Source organism: Chanos chanos, chromosome 14 (assembly GCF_902362185.1).
Source record: "Chanos chanos chromosome 14, fChaCha1.1, whole genome shotgun sequence".
Lineage (NCBI taxonomy): Eukaryota > Metazoa > Chordata > Actinopteri > Gonorynchiformes > Chanidae > Chanos > Chanos chanos.
Window position 1 is genome coordinate 13,642,733 of NC_044508.1, and position 23,206 is coordinate 13,665,938.

The 23,206-nt window shown below is 43.5% G+C and overlaps 1 protein-coding gene across 1 annotated transcript in view; it reads right to left on the reverse strand.

The window, feature by feature from the left end:
* Positions 1 to 10,203: 10,203 nt before the first annotated feature.
* The window catches only part of atp10a (ATPase phospholipid transporting 10A), a 38,212-nt gene continuing 25,209 nt past the window's right edge, over positions 10,204 to 23,206 (reverse strand). The window contains exons 12-21 of the mRNA XM_030791086.1: positions 22,604 to 22,730; positions 22,231 to 22,415; positions 20,874 to 21,237; positions 18,329 to 18,405; positions 16,882 to 17,007; positions 14,243 to 14,443; positions 13,349 to 13,429; positions 13,141 to 13,245; positions 11,809 to 11,996; positions 10,204 to 10,915 (exon numbers count right to left, since the gene is read on the reverse strand). Of these exons, the coding sequence (XP_030646946.1) occupies positions 10,204 to 10,915; positions 11,809 to 11,996; positions 13,141 to 13,245; positions 13,349 to 13,429; positions 14,243 to 14,443; positions 16,882 to 17,007; positions 18,329 to 18,405; positions 20,874 to 21,237; positions 22,231 to 22,415; positions 22,604 to 22,730 (2,166 nt within the window). The remainder of the gene's footprint in view (positions 10,916 to 11,808; positions 11,997 to 13,140; positions 13,246 to 13,348; positions 13,430 to 14,242; positions 14,444 to 16,881; positions 17,008 to 18,328; positions 18,406 to 20,873; positions 21,238 to 22,230; positions 22,416 to 22,603; positions 22,731 to 23,206) is intronic.

Here is a 23,206-nt window from a genome sequence, read left to right on the forward strand (position 1 = left end):
TAAATATTTCAGTATCGTTTTTTTGTAAGTTCAGCTTCAGAAGGGATAAAGAAAATCACTCTTGCATTACAGGTTTTTTTTTGTAAAATAACAAATTACTCGATAGATTTTTTTCTTGCTCTGAAGAAGTCAGTAAACAAATGCTTCGTCTCAAAGACAGTTGGTGTCTCCTCCATTATGGAGAAAAGTGAATGGAGAGAAAGGATGAGTGATTGTGTTCAGGGCCTGAGGAGTATTTTTGATCTGAGGGAATGCAGTCAATACTCATTAAAAAAACAAAAAAACAGGTAAAGCTTAAAAGAAAAAAATCAACCATAGTTACCAAGGTGTCTTTACAAGCCTTAGGTATGTGACTCAGTGTTTGAAACAAGACAAGGTCAGATAACTGCTAATTCCAGACAAATGACAAACACTTTAATGGTGGATTGGGTCTTCTCTATCTGTGGTTCGCGTGCCAAACTTATTTCACCTGTAAGTTGTTCTGTGCAATCAAATCCAAGTCTTTGTGAGATACCTTGATAGGAAGCTGTCTGGGAATGAAGTAATTAATCTTTGGGAAAGCGTGGAAGGATTAGAGGTTGTTGGTAGGTCATTGTTTTACTCGCAAATAAGTCTGAAAACGGAGTAATTCACCTTTCGTAGATCTGATACAGTCAGAAATGTTTCTAAAGGGATGTGATTTTGTCTGTCTAAGCAGCAGGCTAAGGTCTTAATTCACTGGCCTCCTCTTTCCCTTTTTTTTATCTGCTCGCTCCGAAACGACGGAGCAATTCTGATTCGTGCGCCAGCCCGCTTTAACGGTCCGCGGAGCCTGGCGGAGAATGCGTTGCCATGGCAGCTCATCACTCAGGCCTCTCCCCTTCATCAGCTTCAGGATCTGGTTAAATGGCAGTGACGAACAGCCGCTCATCAATCATCCAAGCTTGGAGCTCAAACTTCCGCACCATTCATTTAAAGCCTGGATGTCTGCCATCACGGGCCCCTTTCAGAGCACTAATGGCCAACCATCTGCAATGAAAGCTTCCTTTTGTGTTTTTTTTTTTTAATTTATTTTTATTTATTTATTTATAATACACAGGTTGACTTGCACTGCAGTGGTCATGATCTTTAAGAGAAAAGAAGGACCAGTCATACATTTTCTGCTAATTTGACCTTGAAACTGTTGGCTTTTTCATCATTATGAATTGAAGGTAAGTAGTGCTCATGTTGAAATTGTAAATTTAACACTTATTTGGTGTCATTTCAATGTATTGTAAGGAAAGAAGCCCTGAAAACGAGTTAGATGACTGTGTCTTTGTAAGGGAGCATTAAGTGATTTGAGTCAACTGACAAGACAGGTGGAAATCAATTAATCAACCCTTTGACATGTCCTTAATGGTTTGCTCAGATTTTCTTGACAGCGTATCCCATGGTATACATATAATATCATACTGAAACCTCTGCAACACTGCAAAAGCCTATTACATATTCTGAGTCGGGTTTTCAAACTATTTCATCACCTTTTTCAAACTCTGCACAGTCTGCTGGATTCCAGTACATTTATTCTGCTCACCTGTGGACATTATAACTTGAATTATGATTATAATCTTCTTCAGGAATATGAAGCCATGTCTCCTGCATTGGATATTGGCTCTGAAACAGGACCTGTTAAATAATGTATTTTTTCATCTGTGAGCATTGCTCCCGCGGTGCCGTCAAATGGTTATTATTCTGAAAAAAAAAAAAAAAGAAAAAAAAAACGCTCCAAACTCAAGATGGAGCCCAACACTCCCTGAGACATTTGGTTGAGACGGCTGTCATTTCTGTTTGTGTGAGAGAACGTCCACTCACTAAATCACACAGACGCACACAAACAAACACACATACTGGTTTTTAAAGATTAAGAAAGACATGGTGCTGCCTAATCTATGACACAGAACCTCTCTGCTTTTAAGCAATCGCAATTAACATATCCCTATACAACTGCCTTACTTACCAAAAATGAACCACCAAGGGAGTGTTTCAGTACACCTAAATTACATTCAGAGATGCTGATGACTACTTGCTATTACTACTGTGAACACTGGGAGTCTCTCTAATCACACTAATGAACACTAACACGGTCAATGGGCTTTTTATGTTTTAAGCTTTTATTTTTCGTTTTTTCACTCCATTCCCTGTATACTACTTTAATAAGAATGTGGACTGCACTGTCAGTCATTATTATATAACTCGATACAAGAGGACCTGTGTGTTACAACAAGTCATAACACAGCTTGGAAATATGCAATGTAATTGCCAATTGTAAATTATACACTGAATTTGAAAATAAACTAATGGAAAAATGTGAACCAATTAAAGCAGCTGTTTAGAACTTCCAAAGGTACCTGACAGCCCAATGTCAAATCTAACCCCAAGTCAAAATAAAAGTGGTGAAATTTCACTGCCAAACTTTAAATGATTCAAAAAGAAATGTGAGTCTTTATTCATGTGAATTGACCTCATACCCAGTTTTGGTTACTGCCTAAAAAGCAAGGGTAGAGGACAGAGAAAAAACACAGATTAAAAAAGATGAAGAAATGGTTGCACACCGATACCCTTTTACATTGCCAGTGTAAACAGTGACAGATGGTGTCATGATACAACACTGTAACTTTGACAAACCATCTGACCTTTGCTGAGTTACAAGCTTATGGCTGTGGGCCAGGACAGAAGCACTGCACCCAGGGGAGAGGTAAGAGAGAAACCCTACACAGATGTTGACCCTGAGACAAAAAGAAACAAAAAAAAACCTCATTAAAATTTGATGGCACCTTTAACATGCTGTTAGTACATGCTTTGCCCTTTAAAACATTGATTTAACAAACGCATTTTTCAGCCAGTGAGGAATTCGAGAGAGAGAGAGAGAGAGAGAGAGAGAGAGAGAGAATCCTAGATGCACAAAAGGCGTATTCTTAAATAAGGAATAGCTAATCACTGCCAGAAACCTCATGAACTATTCTCTTTCAGAGAAAAAGAGATTTATTTATGCAATCTATCAACATACAAGCCTCTGCTGCAATATCACAGTACCAGAGACTTAGCAATGGCCAGCCAAGAGCGTATAAGCAGTTTCTCACAGGAGACACCTTGGCTAATACTGGTCCCTCAGGATTACGAATGTGATTTAATGCTGCTCTTTCAGTACTGTAAACACAGTCCCCAACTCAGGCCTTAAATCACACATAACACTTAAACAAACATGAGAGGGTACAATTTTCAATGTCTTTCTGATTTGCTGATTGCAGCATATCTCATATCTGACAAATAGAAAAAAGAAAGAAAAGAAAAAGCTCTTTCAAAACATCGTGATGGTAGCCCCATGCAACACTTTCAATCCATCAGCACATTCTGGGGGGGGGGGGGGGGGGGGGGGGGGACCATAGTAACTCCATCATCATAGCAAAAGAACGGCCATAGTAGTCCTGGAGACTATAGGGCTAGTCTTCGTAATTACGATATCAGCACAGAGCAGCAGCTGTTTGGTGCTGACACCCTGCTCTAAGGTCACATAGGTCTTCAGTTATTCAAATGAGGATAAACTGGAGGCTTTGGCAGACTGTAGGCTCACTAAACACTGTCAGCTCTCAGAGGAACATGAAACAGGTTTTTCTATACAGGCATTAGGATGGTATAGCTGCATATTAGCATTCTGCCCTTCTTTGTACAGGACAGTGTTCTTTCACTTTGGATGATAATGTTGAATGCATTTAAGGATCAACTATCTATCTATCTATCTGTCTATCTAGATAGATAGATAGATAGATAGATAGATAGATAGATAGATAGATCCTGAAATGCAACCATCATTTTCATCCAAAGTGAAACAACTCAATTATACAGAAGGGAAATTAAAGGATTATAGAACTATTTCCCTGCCCATCACAAATCAGGGCTCATAAGTGAAGTAGTGTAATGCACACTGAATACAGTAATTACACACACTAATAGAGCAGAATGACACTCATGAATATTCATGTGTCCAACTCTATTCCCCATCAGTGTAGTGAGAACAAGTGAAGGTTATGGGTAGGACGAAGGTGCGATGTACAGAAAATATGCCAGTGTCTCCCCATCATCATTAAGTGATCACTGGGCATACCATGAGAGAAAGAAAGAGAGAGAGAGAGAGAGAGAGAGAGGTAATTAAGAGAGCATCAGACTTTTGTTTGATCATAAGGAGAACTCCTCTGTAAAATACCAGGGGGCACCTTTGTTCCTCTCTGGGTCTCCTCTCTGATCTCATTAACAAGACTGTCCCCTTACAGAAGTTTCAGTATCACACTCATTATGCTGTGCTAAAGCATTTTTTCGTAAAGCAGCATCGTGAAAGACCACAGTAAAGAGATGGACCGAGAGGACAGAGACAGCACTGAGGTCAAACCTTGAGGGAGAGGAGACCCACAGCAAAGAGTACATGCACTGCCTGTCTTCACACAATAGAAAATGCTGAAAGGTTAAGTGATTTGTGATGGACAGGTGCCTTGACCAGTTGATGACAGTATTGTTAGATTTGGCTTTAACAGTATTGGTGTGTTGACCTTCTAGTAAATACAGGGCTGAGTGATCTTGATCTATAACAATGTGTCCATTGGTGGCACTTCATGCCAGACAGCCGTAGGTCTTTTGGTTTCTTTTATGACACTGCTTGGGAAATTGAAAAAGTCCCATTTCTGGAGCAAAGAAGTGCTAAATACTGAAGAAGGTCATGTTTCAGTACCAATAGCAGGGAAATTATGGTCTTTAACCTTTATTGTCCTTCTCTTATGGCTTTCTCCTGTAATTATAAACGTAGGTGGGGCAAGGATTTAATCAACTAAAAGCTCAAAGCAATGCACAGTATTTGCTTCCAATGAGCAATAAACAATGCGTTTTTATTAACTATTACCTATGACTGAACTTCTAAAGATAGTTCTCCTTTCCAGGAATCTCATTACCTTCAAGACCTTGTGCAGGTCTGAACTCTACTGTCAAAGACATAGCATTTTCATTTCCACGCTTTCTTCCCGGGTTCCTGTATCGCACAGAAAAATTGTAGTTCCCTATTGCAGGGTGAGGGCGGACAGCTTCGCAACAGAGAGTGAAAAAATAAAGTTGCCGAGTCACAGCGGGCGCTAAAGGGGAGGGAATCGCTGAATGATTGGGTTTGCCCCGTCCAAACGCAGTCCTGAAACGAACGCTAGCAGGAAAGCACAAGATCATTATCTTCTTGTCAGGATGAAGGAAGTTGTTTTTGAAAAGTGCAGCGGCGGTCAGTAATTTTCCGATCGTGGGGGCCACAGAGACAAGGCGAACGGCAAATTCAGCAGTGCCGTCCGATGCCCCCTCTCCCCATGAGCCTTAAAGAAAATAATTAATATGCCCCTCTCGCTGCGACGCTGGCCAAGGAACGCAGACGCTAAAAGTACCCAGCAAAGACCAACCACAGCAAATCCTGACCAAAGCTCATCTATCTTCCGCGTTCATCACTAAAGAGTCTGGCCCTTGAAAGTGAGGAGCAAAGTCTTTTTTTCTAAGAAAAATGAGAAACCGGATCTACAGGGAGAGGGAGAAAATTACCGCAGCAAAAAAGAAAAACAAAAAAAAAAAAACAACAACCCCAAACCAAACCAAACCAACACAACAACAACAAAACCCCTACCGCTGGTTGGGGATTAGCCTAGGTTGGTCTAGAAGAGACGTTTCAGGATTTGATGAATGAAGTAGAGTGGACCCATACTGTGCCAGAAGACCTTGAAATTCTGCCTAATCGTGCAGTGTTTTATACACAGTCATTATATCAGTATTAGCACTAAAGTTACTTCGTGATGAATGACTCTTTATGATCTTGATGTAAATAGGGGTCAAGCCTATGGAGTTTTTCTAAGAGCTCTCCATGGGTAATTTTCAGTTACGGCTTGTTCTCTTGACAGATTTATTTTTTCCTTTGTGAGGGGAGGGAAGAGTGGCTTAGCCTTTGAAACTCATCTGCATTCATACTGTGAAGGATAATAACAGGGTAACCTCTTCATGTAAACACAACGTGAACATTCAGTGCTCTGTTTTAAATAAGTTTTGATGGGATGTTGTAGCCTAAATTTCAACTACAATACGTTTAAGTAAGTGTACTGTAAAAGTTTTTTTAAAAAAAGTCATCTGCATCAAGTGAACCTTATTGTGTGATTCTGTCGGCCCCAGAATACACACCCACACTACAGCGACTCAAAGTGGACTGCACCAGTCATATGCCCCCTGGCTGATACCATTTGGGCCCATAGGTTTCTGGAGGGTTCACCCTCTCTGCAACATAACAGTCGGTAGCCTCGTCCGCCTTTTTCGATTTGTTGTAAACAAAACACGGCGCTTTACGCAGAGTACTTTTTGCATCATGTCCTGCCTCCTTGCACGCTCTACCCAGGCGCCACCCCCCCTCCTAAACCAAACAGGGTATTTCGAGTATGTGTGAAAGCGTCTGGCTCGGACTATCGGCTGCTGCGTGCTGCATGTGTGAAAGGGCAACTCCGGACATGATGCGAATCTGATTCTGCGGTTATAGTCTGTAGTGCATATGTGAAAACAGCCATACTGTCCCACATGAATGTGAGGAACAGTAACTAACCCCAAAGCTTGAACAGAGAGAGCATCTAGAGTAGGTACAGAACTGCTGGCTGATCTGGAGGTCTGCTAGGGCTGAAAGCACCCAGAGTCAGACTCTTTTCCCGAGGAAAGTAAGAGAATTCAGAGATGAAAAGACATAAACAAGGTCTCACTTTCAAACATATACACGGTGACACTGAAAAACAAGTTCACTTGCTATTTATTATTTCAGTTAGGTGTCAAAATCAAGAACTGTTCTCATCAAGGGACAAACCAAGCAAAAGTGAATACATTACCCTACAATCCAAATAAGACACAACTGTTGAAAACATGTGCTTACAAATGACAACTGCAAACATGTGTTGAACATCGCACAACAGAACAGTACAGACCTCTACATAAGTGAGTCAAAACCAATACAGTACAATACCCTAAAAACACGGTCACAGTGGTGCAAGCTGGAACATCCACATTAAGCATTTCAACTGCGCTCGAAGGGTGTGGTGTGTCCAAGGATGTGTGAAGGGGGAAAAAGAAGGATCATAATCCTGCTGGGAGTCTGCCCTCCGGTTAAACTCTTTGGAATGTGTCTACTTGTTGGATTCCTGTGACAGCATCTGCTGTTTCACCAGTAACTGACTCGGAATTTCTGGAAGTGGAGAAATGGAACATTCCACTCCAGAACGAAAAGAAACAATAATCAATATAGATGTATAAATACAGCAAAATATGCATTGTCTCTTATCCCACCCCATATAAAATCAATTACTTTTATTAAACATATGCAAATATTTCCTTATTCAAAAGTAACTAAATGGAAAAAAAAAAAAAAATCTATTGCAAAGCGTTATTGTCTTAACTTAAACGTTTCCAGTGTTAAGGTATGTGGCATTAATTACGTATTTAAACACTGAGCCATTCATACAACTGCATTATTATGTATACTTTATGCAACAGATGAACAGTCATCTTAAAAATGTACATTTACCATAAGCAGTTTCTTAAAAGAAAGGAGACTGTCTGGTGTTGTGCTTTGGTTAAAGGGGAACAGAGACATGCTGAACTGAGAGTTTTAAGGCCATTCACTGATATCTCTAGAACAAAACTCTATATCACTGCTCATCCAGGTTACTGAAGGACACTGAATTGCAGCTCTGCCATGCAGACAGACAGGCTGAGAATAGTGATTCTGTTCTGGTCACTACTTATCACCAGACTTTTCCACATTCTCCTAAGACTGAATGCGGGTGGAACAGTCACGCTTGAGCCTCTCTTCCATTTTAACTACATTAACTGCCGTTCATTTTTAACGCGAGTCATAAAGAACATGCTAATGACAACAAGAAACTGCAAAAATACACTCGTAGAAACATTATTTGGTCAGGAGACACAAACTGCTCACTGACAGAAATGGGACAGCGTTGGCAGAGAAATGGACATGGATTTACAAAAGGTTCCTCAGACATTTCCTTTGCTTGTGGAGAGGACACTTCACAGGTCAAATCTGCACCAGAAACAGGAAGGTCATGAAGAAAAAACAAAACAAAACAAAAAAAAACCCCAAGAAAAAAAAAAACGAGGCCTTCACACAAGTTCGTTAACAGAGAACGAATGTTTTGTTTTCAGTGATGATGGAGGAAAACCTGAACGGCACGAAGCAACTTTGTTGTTTGTTTGGGTTTTTTTTTTAAATCCTCTTGCAGAGCCATTTCATTAATCTTGGAATCGGAGAGTAAACTGTTCAAACTGCACACATTCTTCCCCCCCCCCCCCCGTTTCAGACTTGGTGAGGCCTCTGGGTTCTGAGACGAGTGAATGACAAATGACGAGGAACATTCTCATAAAACCTCATTTTCGCCATGGGGGTTCACTCTCCACTGACAGATCCCTTTGCTTTCTCCGCATTATGAAATAATAACTCTTAACTGTAAAGATGTTTGTCACCCATCTCCTCATGTGCCATCTCCTATAAACCGTCCACTAAACGCATTAGAGGTTGAAAACCATGATAAATAGCACCAGCATGGCCAATGCCTGCCATGTTGTAGATGGTGAAAACCCTTAACGGTTTAAGTCTACTCATCCTGAAAGCAAGACATAGACATGCACACATACATACATACCACCGTTTTAAGGCGACGCAGAACAACACAAAACATCTACCTTAGTGATTCGACACCAAGTCTTTTCAAAAGTGTTGCTTAATAATGACCTCACAGAGGCACCAGCTATTAGAGACAGTATGACATTATCATCACTGTCGTCGTCATCATCTTCTTCAAGGGCCTCATCCATCCCCCTTCTGTGGTTCTTATAGCTTAGATCAATGAATTGTAGCTCGATAGGAGAAAATGCCTTACGTAATACTACATCACTTAGAAATAAGTGAATCATCTGAGAAGAGTTCTTAAACAGGCAAAGGCAAGAAACACTGTCGATGACAAATGAAGACAGAGGCACTTGAGGGGGCCAGGTTTGAAAAGCTTACGTGTAAACATCATTCTGTGGTCATATGTGTGGATTCTAATTCTAACTCTCAGTATACCAAACTCCCTTCCAAGGATATTTAGCATTATATTTAAATAAACTTCTTCTACAGGCACTACAATGTGTTGTGACTGAATCCTATATGTAGAGATATTAAGGCAAACCGGTCTATGATAGCTTATAAATATTCTAGTTAAAGGGATGCATTTTGCATATAATGAAAAGCAGCATATGAAAAGTTGGATATTTAAATAAAGCTGGATAGTTAACGGTCTTTGGAAGATGTCCGGAGGTCACCGTTCCCTGGAGGGTTTCAAGTCTCCTAAAAAAATAAAAAAAAATCTTAAACTGGACAAGCCTGTGTTAACTCAAGCACAACGTGCTTATGAAGTTCATACTTATTTACCCTCTGACATTAAAGAAAACCTGACCAGTGTTAGCACCCAAGATAATAAAGTTTTACCTATGTAGTGCTTCAGTTGAACTTTGACAAATATGATCAAACCTCGATTAAATTTCTTCTTTTACTGCACACCTGAGCCAAAATCTTCCTCTCCTAGACGACTCCTCCTCAGCACTAGCTGACACCGATTTAACAGCAAAAAAAAAGTGTGATTTGACAAACAGAAGGCATCTCTGAATGCTCGTTTTAAAAGGCTGGCTTGGAAGGCCACTCTGAGAAAAACATGTTCGCTCACAGAGGTGGAAGTGCTATCAGGCATGTCTGTTGGAACAAGAGTGTTTTGAACAGAAGTGAATATTCTAGAAAGCACAGCCAGACCTGCCCTGCACAAGTACGCTGATAATGGAATGTCTTGCGGTCTGGTCCTGTTTAGAAGAGATGGTTTAAACAGAGAAAAAGAAAAAAAAAACAAAGATAAAAGAGAAAAACAGAAACTTCCAGAGTAAAAACATATGATAAGACCATCCAGTTTGCATAAGCTCTCTATACTCCAAAAAAATAATTTTTTATTTTTTTAAACTTTTTACATCTAAAATATATAATGTATAGTACCCATTTATAACTTTTTTATAAAATAATCCTCCTGAAACAGAATAAAAATTTCTTAAAGCTAACGTGCAAAATTTGAGTCATGAATAACAGACAGGAATTATGACACATCATAGAAAAGTTGTTTTGAGTGTGTTTTCCTTGGGACAGTCTGAAGTTTGAGTGTGTTCCATTCTATCCTCCTGTGAGAGGAACCTTTGGTCAGAGCTGAGTCCACTCTCTGAGCTCCTTTCGTTGGGGATGACCGGCGAAACGCCCGGCCGTGATAAAGTGAGCTGTATGCACTCTGTCTGAGGCAGAAGCGGCGTGGAGGTGACCCAGGCGTGGTCCGAGGACTCTACAGCTGCTGTGAGGGTCGCGGGCTCCAGAACCGGCCCAGTCCGCGGGAGCTCTCTGGTATAAGGCAGAGTATCTGTGTCTGTGAGGCTGGGGCCACGTAAGGGCCCCTGGGTATTGTCTAAGAGGTCGGTGAGAGCGCTGACTCTTGACCTCTGACTTTGAGAATGACTCCTTTTCTCCTTTTTTTGAGATGGACCAAGGTGGTTCTCGGGGTGCTTGGAGCTTCTGGGAGTGTCCGTCACCTCCGTGCTCTTTGGTTGCGGTGGGGCGACCGCTTTCTCCTGCCGCTGAGATTGCTTGGTTAAAGGTCTGGAGAAGGCAAACGAGGAGGAACGGGAGGCAAACAACGCCCCTAAAGAACCGAGCTTCACTCGGGTTTGGCTGAGGAGGTGTCTGCGGATCTCCGTGGGGAGTTTGTCTAGCTGTCTCCCAATGTGGACAGGGCTGGGGAAGAGGGTTCCTTGACACGCTCTGTAGAAATATCTAAGAAACACACAAACGGCAGACACAGGAGCATCAGCAGACACCTACAGATCACCCTGCCGCCGCTCCCTCTCCACACACACACACACACACTCACACGCACACACACACACGTACACACACAGACAGACAGACAGACACCTACAGATCACCCTGCCGCCGCTCCCTCTCCACACACACACGCACACAGACAGACAGACAGACAGACACCTACAGATCACCCTGCCGCCGCTCCCTCACCACACACACGCACACAGACAGACAGACAGACAGACAGACAGACACAGACAGACAGACACCTACAGATCACCCTGCCGCCGCTCCCTCTCCACACACACGCACACAGACAGACAGACAGACAGACAGACACCTACAGATCACCCTGCCGCCGCTCCCTCTCCACACACACGCACACAGACAGACAGACAGACAGACAGACACCTACAGATCACCCTGCCGCCGCTCCCTCTCCACACACACGCACACAGACAGACAGACAGACAGACACCTACAGATCACCCTGCCACCGCTCCCTCTCCCCACACACACACACACACACACACACTCACACACACACGCACACACACAGACAGACAGACAGACACACAGACACATACAGACACACATCAATACTGCACAAGCCTGGACTCAGCATGAAAGAGCTCAGCTATCAAACCACAGTCTGTGAATCATGAATTTAACAACACAGGACTGGCTCACTGAGCATCTTCACTGTTCCCTCCCGACACACACATTCACTTCCACCCGTGCCAAGTGTACAGAGACACACACACACATGCGTCGCTTTCTGTGCCATGTACACAACACCAGCAGACATTTAAAAGAACTACATTTTTCAGTTTTAACGGTATACACATGCACATGCGCGTTACCTTGGCAGGAGCGCAGTGATGGGGGTGATAACACAGAGCAGGTAAAAGAGCGGGTCTGTCAGAAGCCTCTGCATGGTCCAATAGGGATTGGAGGGGGAGTAGCATGTCGGACAGGAAGCGTTGTAGCAAAGTGCCACAGTGAAGAAAAGACAAACGCTAAACACGATGGAGGCCCAGTTCATCCATGTCTGAGAAGAAAGAGAACCAAAAAAAAAAAAAAAAAATCCATCAGTCAAAATAAGAGAGACGAAACCGTCGAAAGACATTAAGCTGCATTAAAACAAAACGACCGAACCATCAGAAATCAAAAGGAATGAAATGACTTTGATACATAAAACAGGAAATGATTTTTTTTATTTTATTTTTTTTAAATTCACTGGTCATCTAAGAAGTCAAATCAAACAAGGTTCAATGAATTATTAACAGGGTGCTGAATGACTGCTTTCTTGTGCTGGTAAAACTGTTGAATACAGGCATCCCAACTATGTGAACTCTAAACACCAGAGTTCTGTTAAATACATTATGACCCAGGGTGAGTGAGAGCGGATCTTTTCCTCCCTTCTACCCAAAATGCCCTTAAACGATCCTCGCTCTTAGTACATGTCTTCATTTTCCAGCTAAAGCGAGGAATGGTGTACCTGCCAGGGGAATTTTTGGAAACGTTCACTCTTCACTAAAGCCGTTTGCCAAGCAGAGACTCTCCTCTGCCGGAGAAAGCGTGGTGTTCGGGGGAAAAAAAGACAGCCCCAACGTTGAAGACATTTTTCATCTGCTAAATTTGTCAGGTGAAAATTTACAGCTGCAGCGTAATGGAAGCTGCTCTAATCCAATCCACGGCTATAAATCTCCAACAGGTTTCGAGTGTGTGAGAGAGACGGAGCAGGTATGACATGTTCCACCACTCACACACACACACACACACACACACACACATCTGAAACATATATTCATGTACGGGAAATCTCAGACAGTGACTATGATTTTTGGCCAGAGTGTGAGTTGAGCAAGAGCACTGTGTGTGTGTGTGTGTGTGTGTTTAAGTGCGTATATTGAAAGGGGCCAGAGGCCTGGACGATGGCAACAGTAACTGTCAAACTGATCGATTGTCTCAGATGCGACCGTGTCTCTTGGTTCAATCTAATCAGCCAGACTTCGTGTATAAATATCCCCCAGCTTGCCGGCCGGCCCTGGAAAACACACACACAAAGCTAAAAGTCTGGGGCTGAGCTTGTGGGGAGTGGTGAAGCTACACAGTTGCTGCAGTGGAGAGAGGGTGGCTCTGTCTTTTCCTGCTGCTGTTTTGTGCTGTGGGATAAAACAGATGTCGCTAACCCAGGTTTTGGTCTCGATTCCCAGGTGAAGGAGGATGGTAAGCAGAGCCAGAGTGGTGATGGGAGTTCCCCACGTGAACAGATCCACATCCGAGTCAGAATACGCCTGTACGGAGAGCAAGGCGCAAACAGAAAACCGTCACACATCCTATAGTACATGTATACGATGTATATATCACGTTTGATGCTGGGAATAAAAGTAAACTCACAAAGTACGGGATGAAGAAACAGACGAGGCTTTGGTAAAAGGCGTCGATCATATTCATCCAAAACATATATGGCTTATATTCCTGTAACAGAGGGCAGACATGAGCAAACTGCACAATCACAGACACACACTGCTGAAACCAGGGCTGATCTAATCAGTATGTCATTACATGTTCTTTTAATGGACTCATATAACATTATGGATTGTAAATAAATAAATAAATAAATGAAATCTCCAAGGAGGCATATCGCCAACCGGCAAATGGCAGCAAACTATTCCAGTTTTATAGCCCCATGTTGGACACATTCGGCGGTGTGTTCGTGATAATTGGATTTTAGGAAATATTTTCTAGCTTTAAACTGAGACTCTGCATTAGAAATTCCATCCCATGTTTGTCCCTTTTCTGTTCTAAGCCTAATGTGGGGAAATGTGGGAAAAACTGACAGTCCTGCTTAGCCTCACTGATTAAGTCTTATCTCATAATAAAGATGTGAATACAGTGCAAAGTGTATTTCCAAGGATAAAAAAAAAAACCCTGCTTTACTCTTTTTATATCCAACACATTCTTTTAAAATACAATTTCACAGAGACATTCAGCTATATAAATCACAATGTTGGCATGACCGTCAACATGTCAGAGAGCTCACGATCGACTCTGTGTACACAAACGTTCCATAAATCAGACGCACTACACAGAAAAAAGAAAAAGAAAATCACATTTTCCTTTATCTGCATAATTTTGTCCTCTCCCGACCTCACTGGATACACATACCCTACAGCCCACGGGTTACACGCCTCTGTTTCCAGTGTTTCGGTGTGGGTTTTTTTTTTTTTTTTTTGTATTGTCATCAATCTTCATGGGTAAAGGACACGGTCGGATGCCATGCCGTGTTACCTCTGAGTTCTGCCCGTTCATGTAGAGCTGAGGTAAGTCCTGCAGTGTGGCCGCTGATACGTCTTTATCCAGCGTGGCCGTGATCAGCTGAGGAAAGGCCGAGAACATCAGGTTGAAGAAGATCAGGTACCACTGGTCTATCATGGCCGAGCCTGAGAACCCGCAGTAGAACTGATACCAGAAGATGAGGGCCACAAACATCTTGAGAAGATAAAGGGAGGGGCGGGGGGGGGATGGGGTGGGGAAGAGGAGAAGGAGAGAAAGAAAGAGAGCGAGTTAGAGAATGGATGAAAACCTCCTGGAGGTCTGCAGCTGTTGTCTCGTTATGAGTAATGTGTCTTCATTAAACTTGAGATGCTCCTGTGACCGCACCAAAATAGTGTTTCATTAATATCAACGCTAATCAAGCAAAGCCACAGACACTTTCTATCTAAAGATGCCAGAAAATAACAGCCCAGTCAATGTACTGCAGGTCTTCTAAGGACACAAGCTTATATCTGAAAATAAATCTCTTAAGCAGGACTAACTGCTAAACAGACTGTAAATTATTCAGCGGTACCATTCCAGGCTTGTTCCCTCTAAATTCTTTCCTTGCCCATTACTATGAAGGAACAGGTCAATCTTGTCTTTGCGGAGAAACTGTTTCGGAACCTGAATCTGATTAATCTACACGCTCTAGGTTCCTTCACTGACTACAAGCCTCCTCCTCCTCAGACCTGTAGCAATGACCCCACCCTCCCAGATGCACTGAATGACTTCTACGCACGGTATGAGAGACTGAGCAACATGCTGGCGGTAAAAACTTCCGCCCGGACGGATGACCAGGTTCTGCAAGTTACTGCAGACGAAGTGAGAAAGACCCTCTCCAGAGTCAACCCACGAAAAGCTGCGGGCCCAGACAGAATCCCAGGCCGAGCCATCAGGGACTGTGCTGAGCAGCTGGCAGATGTTCTCGGTGACATCTTCAACATCTCGCTGTTCCAGGCAGTCGTCCCCACGTGTTTCAAGTCTACTACCATCATACCAGTGCCTAAGAAGTCCCCCGTGTCCTGCCACAATGACTACCGCCCCATTGCGCTGACTGCCATCATCATGAAGTGCTTTGAGAGGCTGGTCATGAAACACATCAAGTCCAGCCTGCCCTCTACACTGGACCCCCTCCAGTTTGCATACCGCGCTAACCGCTCCACAGAAGATGCCATAACCTCTGCCCTCCACCCAGCCCTGTCCCACCTGGAGAGAAAGAACAGCTATGTGAGGATGCTGTTCATTGACTTCAGCTCAGTTTTTAACGCAATCATACCTCGACACCTGATAGAAAAGCTGAGCCGGCTGGGCCTTAACACCTCTGTCTGCAACTGGGTTCTTGACTTCCTCACGAAGAGGCCACAGTCAGTCCAAATTGGCAGCATCACCTCCAGGTCCATCACACTGAGCACCGGCACTCCACAGGGCTGTGTGCTCAGTCTGCTCCTGTTCACCCTGATGACCCACGACTGCACAGCATCATCCACCTCCAACCTCATCGTGAAGTGATCATTGACTTCAGAAAGACCAGCACCCACCATACCCCCCTGACCATCGATGGTACGGACGGAGAGAAAGTCAGCAGCGCTAAGTTCTTGGGAGTGCACATCACAGAGGACCTCTCCTGGTCCTCACATGTCACTGCGCTCTCCAAGAAGGCCCAGCAGCGTCTCCACTTCCTGCGGCGCCTGAAGAAGGCGAGTCTCCCCCCCATCCATCCTCGCCACATTCTACAGAGGCACCATAGAGAGCATTCTGACCAGCTGTATCACTGTCTGGCATGGGAACCGCAAAGCCTGTGATCGCAAGTGCCTGCAGCGGATAGTGAAGACAGCTGAAAAGATCATAGGAACTGCTCTCCCATCCATACAGGCCATCTACAATGCACGGTGCACCCGAAAGGCCCTCAGCATCGTGAAGGACCCCACCCACCCTTCCCACATCCACTTCTCCCTCCTACCCTCTGGCAGGAGGTTCCGGAGCATCCGTGCTGCCTCCACCAGACTATGCAGCAGTTTCTTTCCTCAGGCTGTGAGGTTCCTCAACAGCTTGAACACTCTCTGACCTCTCCTTTGCACAATAAACTGCACAACTGCACCTTTGAACAATCAACTGCACTAACTGCACAATCAATTGCACTAACACTCCAAACAACTAACCTACCTACCTGCGCAAAGCCAATGCTGTTGCCAGCAATTCACTGTCCGTGTCAGGTGTTGTCTGTAGGTGTTATATCATGTCTGTCTAGGTTTGAAATATGTAGGGTTTTTTTTTTTGGTAGAAGTTTTTACTTTTTACTTACTTACTTAGTACTTCTTTATCCAGTACTTTCTGTCTTTAATCAGTACTTCTGTTTTACTCAGTACTCTCTGTTGTCATATTTATTACCCCCCTGTCTTTTTTTTTTCCCTCCCCTCCCCTCAGTACTTATTGTGTGTATTTATTGTTTTATGTGGTATTTATTTGTTTTATGTGGCACTGTGGTCCTTGTGTAACGCAATCTCGTTCCCCTGTATGTATGAGTCATGCATATGTGGAAATGACAATAAAAGCAGTCCAAGTCTAAGTCTAAGTGAATCAGACTTCGGTTTTAGCCCATGTTAGTAACTCACAGCGTTCTTGTAGAAGAAGTAGAGGATCATGTTGGCCAGACGAGAGTAGCACCAGTGACCGTGCACCAGCAGGAGCTTCTGAAGGTTCCGGAACCTCGGCAAGGCAAAGTCGCTGGCCATCACGGCCTGAAACAGAACCCGTGGAACAGGAAGACAATAAATGCCATGCTCGCCGCCGCCGCGTACAGAATTATTACGCCCCACTTTAGGTGAACTGGAACAATTTTGCCCCAGAGGTGCGAAAAGACAGTTAATCCATCATATGATTCTCCTTTAAAAAAACGGCTGCAATGGAACGTTACTGTGTTTGGGAGGCAAAAAAAAAAAAAAAACCGTGACAGTATAAAAATATGGCATCTGGGGACATTTTTGCATAAAAGAATTACAGAAAAACGTCCCCGGCGCTAAAAATGAGCTGTCCCCACATTATGTGAATTGGGTTTTATCAGGAGGCGTCGGTGACAGCGGCGCGTGTTAGGCGGTTAGCGTGTCATCTATCAGAATGCTGCGGGTCCCTCAGCTTTTGTCGTTTTTTTTGGCGGCATTGAATTTAATTATGTACATTTAGCCTGACATTCCTCTCTCCATGCCACCCATTCACTCCGTCACTCTCTAACCGTCATGAAGAAAAATGACAGCAGATGCCTGGTGCTACTGTAATAGAATTGTGGGAGGCGAGAGATGCGCTTTTTTTTTTTTTTCTCTCCCTCCAATTCACTTTGCTGAGATCCAAAAAATCAACCCCCAAATGTCCCACGCGGAGATCGGACTAATAACAGAAGAGGCTTGTTAATCATCAATCCAGAAACAGTGGGATGGAGGGTGGGATGGAGGGAGGGAGGGAGAGAGGAGAAAAAAAAAAAGTGTGTCTCAGCACACCTTGGACTCCTGAGGAGTGAGGGGTATCTTGTTAAGTGTAAATTTTCATCAAGGCTAATTAATCTCCTGACAAGTCTTAAAGGTTTGGAAGAGGCAGAAACAGATATGAGTGTGTGATATCCTTCTTCTCAAAGCAGTGTGAGCAGATTACATGTTCAGTTTGAGCCTTTGCTCAGTGCAGTAGTTAATTCTGATATTTGCCTTGACTTGATTATTAAGTCATAATTCAAGCCACTAAGCCATTCTGAGGTAAGAGAGATGTTTTCATGGTTCATATTTGCCAACTACAGTGATTGAGAGCAGTGAGAACTGACAAAGGTGCGCGCGCACATATGACTGACAGCCAACTCAGCACATCGCTTTTCTTACAAACTGCCTTGTCCTTCGCTGTCGATTCTGCTTGGTCATAAAACTTCGTTTTTTTTTTTTGGGTTTTTTTTTTCTGTCTACTCTCCTCCATCTAAGTCTTTCTCCTATTTCCTCCTCCTCCCACAACCTTTTCCGCCATTACCAACTCCCTCCCTTTCCTTTCCTCTCTCTTCCTTCTTTTTTTTTTTCACTGTCTCACCTGCATTCCCTCCTGTCCTGAGATGCCCACTCCAACATCAGCCACCTGGATCATGCTGACATCATTAGCCCCATCACCTAGGATTAATGAGAGAGAGAGAGAGAGAGAGAGACATTACCCCATTGGTTATTCACTTTGCACAAAGTCACTCTGAATTAATGCAAACACAGCATCAGCTGTGAAGTGTTCCCTGGCCTGAGCAGACATCTAAATAAGTAATGCAGAAAGTATGGGCAGAGCCCTGAATCTCGCTGTGCCACTGAAACACCCTTAAACAGGAACAGCGTGTAAGACATGGCTTAATATCAGAGTCACCTCTCACATGAGTCCATTAGGAAAACATTCACAGCCTGAATGAAACTGTGCAAAAATACATTCAAAATACCACCAGTGCTTTAAAGACTTATGGTTTGGATAAAGAACAAGGCAGAGAAATGGTAATCAACTAACACTGTTACATAAAGAAATACATATTACAGTAAATCACATATTCCTTATCACAAATTTCTAAAATCTACTCCCTCAAAAAAACAAAAAACAAGACAAAAAAAACAAACAAACAAAAAAAAAGCACATTTTACATTAGAGGGATATAAACGTCTTTTTTTTTTTTTTTGCACCTGCACTGTGCACCAAAACACTGTCTTCACATTGCTGAAAACCTTTCCCCACCCCCCCGTCATGTGATCATTTATACGGTCTGAGTTCTCCCACAACACGTTTCCCAGTCCTGATTAGGAGTGTTGAGTAATCCAGTGAGAGAGTTTGGACTGGACTGCATTCATATGTCTGGGTTGGGCAGTGCAGTAAGTTGTGATGAAGGAGTCTGAGTCACTGTTACAAGACAACAGACTAACATTACGTAACGCAGTCACGTTTTGGCTTCACTGTAGCTGTGTGGGTTTTTTTTTTTTTTTTTTCTTCCTTCTTATAGATCTTTCCTTCCATCCTCCTTCCGTTTATGCTATCCATCCTTCGATGCGGCCAACACATCTCAGATAAATGGGAACGTGATGGTGTGAGGAGCTGGGCAGATTTGTGTGGATGGTCTAGTCTGAAGTGGATCTGAGCTCTGAGCTGCAATTCACTTACCAAAACCCACGTTTATCAGCCAAAATCAACTGGTGCAGCCCCCCCCCCCCAACCCCCCCCACAAATCACATCCGACTCCTGACAAATGTGTTAATGTCCGCTACACACCGCTGCCGCTCCACAAATCAGTGATGAGAATGAAACACCAAAGATAGCCCAGTAAGGACAGGAAACATTTTAACACCTTGGATTAAGCGTTTATTCTAACACTGGGTATAAATAGATTATTTTAATACACAAAGTATAAATAATGTACTGATATCATGATGTAAATTATAAGAGCAATATCTTTTCCATCAAATATACCTTGATGTGTTTACCCTCCCAAATCATAAAAATTAATTTGTAAAATTTGAATCAGAAAGCTGAAACCAAAGAAGTAAGACAGTTTGGGGGGGGGGATCTGTTGTGACAAAGCGAGAAAATATATCGCCTTGACATACCTAACTGTGTTTCCAGTCCGAGACATTGTAAACTTAAGTGTAACTGTTGTTCTATGTGCCCTTCTAGGTCAAACGGGATAAATGTTGTGTTAAAATACAGAGGAGAATACAGCCTTGCAGAGAGGGAAGGAAGATGTGGACTCGTTTTACAGGACCGTGTCTCTGCGTCTCCGTTGCGAGGCAGAGCTGTTTACCGTCTCACAGGGGGCTGGTTCAGACCTGCTCCTGTTCCTCTCTGGCTCTCTCTACATTAGCATATAACGGTAAGGAACAGACACGGCCTCGGTGGCTCTCTCGAGTGACGAACGTACTTAAAACCTTATTAAATAAAAGACGCGAGGGAGCGGTCCTGCTACAGCCATGACCTCAGGTAACCCCCCCCTCTGTCCCTCCCTCCTACCCCACCGCCCCTTCTGCAGGTGGAGTGGATCCCTGGCAACACGCCCCAACAGCAAAGCCATCTGGGTAATTATGAGAAGTGCTGTGGAGGTTTGTGAGCAGCGTGGCAGGCAGCTTTAGGGGGGGGTTACAGCCAGGACACGTGTAGTCTCATCGTTCTGGAAGTGTTTACTTGGCATATTCCGTATAGTTCATCTCCCAACTCCACTTACCATGCGCATGAAAAAAAAATTAAAAAGGCAAGCGAGTCTGAAAAACAACAACCGTTGCCTCATTCTGGCGATTTGCACTTTTTTTTTTTTTTTTGCTTTCGTTTGTGGAATTGCACCTGAACCTGAATATGTTTTGCTGTTGACACGGTGGGAAATGAAAAACAGACCATTTTGGTTGACGACTTTGTGAGATCAACAGATCTCCATTTAGGTGGTCGAACGTAAACTGCACAACAGATTATGTGATTAAGAGAGTAAGTAAACAATTGAGTCAGTGAGAAAATGAGAGAGACAGTGAGTGCAGGTGAGAGAAAGTGAAAGGTAGACGGAATAAAATAACATCTTGACCATCGTGCTGAAAGAAATAAAATAACTTCTTGACACGTCATATTAACGTACCGATGGCGAGGGTCATGACTTTGAGCTTGTTCCGCACCAGTTTGACCACTTTGCTCTTCTGCAGGGGCGTGGAACGACAGCAGAGCACCGACCTGCAGCTCCTGGCCACCGCCAAGAACTTATCCTCCAGACTCTTCTCCAAAGCGTAGGCTAGAGTCCGCCCGTCGATCACCAAGCCCAGCCGGTGAACCAGGAACGGCACGGTGTGGAGAGAGGCGTATGGGGAGCAGGCTGGTGCTGGAACGTGGAGGGCCGAGTAGTCCTGGTGGTAAACCCGAGAGGCGTGCTGGTCTGTGGATGCGTTGCAGAGGAATTTGGCCTGGATGTAATGTAGGCTCTCCTCGAGAAGAACTGCACAAGCCTCCTGAGACACACACACACACAGATACACACACACACACACAGATACACACACACATACAGACACAGATATACACACAGACACAGATACACACACACACACACACACACACACACACACACAGATATACACACAGATACACATCATGGGTCAGGGATAGGGATTGGTGTGAGCATGGTCATTGAAATTCTAAACAGATTTGGACAGAACATCTGGTAGACAGATAACCTGACCATGACAAGTCTGAAAACTGGCATTCCTTTGTACACATGTACCACACAGAGGACAAATGAAGACCTATGATCCATAGAAAACAACACAATTTTAGTATCATATGGATTGTATTGAATATAGTCTAGGAATATAAACTTGGTAGACTAAGTAAATAATCAAAATATGCAAACACAAAAACATGAGGCTATTTCAGCTGCTACGTGTTCATGGTACAGCTGGTGCAGTTACTGTTTTGAGCTCCTATATGGCTGCTGTCAGAGGGAGGAAGGAAGGGTGGGTAACTGCATGAATCAAAGTAAATCCGTTTCATTCAACAAGAGGAAATTTCCACATTTTGCAAGCTGCGTGCGGCTAAGTCTGTTAACCCATTAAAGAGCTATGCAATGGATTTCAAATCCGACTCGCTCTTCTTCATCACAGTCCACAGTTAAAATGAAAATCTCGTATTGGGGTTGTTTGGGAAGAACCTCTTGCACCGTAACGACCGTCCTACACACCTCAGTCTAATATCAACAGCTAACCGAGAGTCTGTCTAATGACTGTGTCCTAATGCGTTTACTGTAATCTCCTGTCCCTGTCTCCTAGCTAGTGAATCTGTGGTACAGGCAATCTCAGCTATTGCCTCTGAGGGTAATACAGACACAGACATCTGTGAGGGTCCTCACAGACAAGGGCAAACCAAAGAAAGAAAGACACGAGGAAGGCCGTAAAGATAGATCTGAAAAGGCCACAGGTGTGTGTGTGTGTGTGTGTGTGTGATACCTGAGATTCGGCATTGAGGGTGATGATTTCTTCTTCAGGGTCGAGGAGCTTGCAGGCATAGGCAATATTTATGGCCGTCTCTTGCTTATCTCCGGTTAGCACCCAGATCTGTAGACCTGCCTTCCGCAGAGATGCTATCGTTTCCGGCACGCCATCCTGCAGCCGGTCCTCAATCCCTGTAGCTCCTACAGATCCGAGGACGTTCGCAATTCCAAATATTTGCAGATAAACAAGCAAAAACACAAACACCCATAAGCACACACAGCACCTCTGATTTTACACTCTGCTACAGCCAAATATTTCCGTCTTGCAGACTAATATCAAACAAATTGGTGAATATCATGTAGTGACAAAAGAAATTGTTTCCCCTCACCCAACAGATGAAGGTTAGTCTCCAGTCTCAAAGCAGACTCAAACAGCAGCTCCTCCCGGCCCTGGATGGCAGTCTCAGCCTCTAGGTGGCGCCGTAGCCAGCTCGCATACTCCTCCTTACTGAGAACCTGAAAACACAACAAGCACCAAAACAAATATTATCTCTGTAATCAAGCCAGCCTCTTCCAGCAAAATCATACTGTCACACAATTTTGTATCACAAAGAAACATACCGGTGAATTGAATTGTGATTCATGTGAATTACTATGAAATGAAACTCTGTGAATCTGAGGTTGAAGTGCCCACTACTCCAGGTGGGAACACACTGGAGAGAACAGACAAGACAAGGCAAAGAGCATTTGAGAAGGGCTGCTATGAACAGGTATAAAGGTTGTGTGCGATGTTAAATCACTTTTATAACAGCGTTATCAACCCTGTGGCTCAAACTTGCAGCGAAAAAAAACAAGAAAAATGAAAGAAAATTACACAAGCTGGAGTGTCTCTCTTACACAGAGAGAGAGGGAGAGAGAGAGAGAGAGAGAGAGAAGAAAAATAGCACCAAATGGTCTAAGGGGAACATGTGAGACCTTGAGAAAAAAAAGTA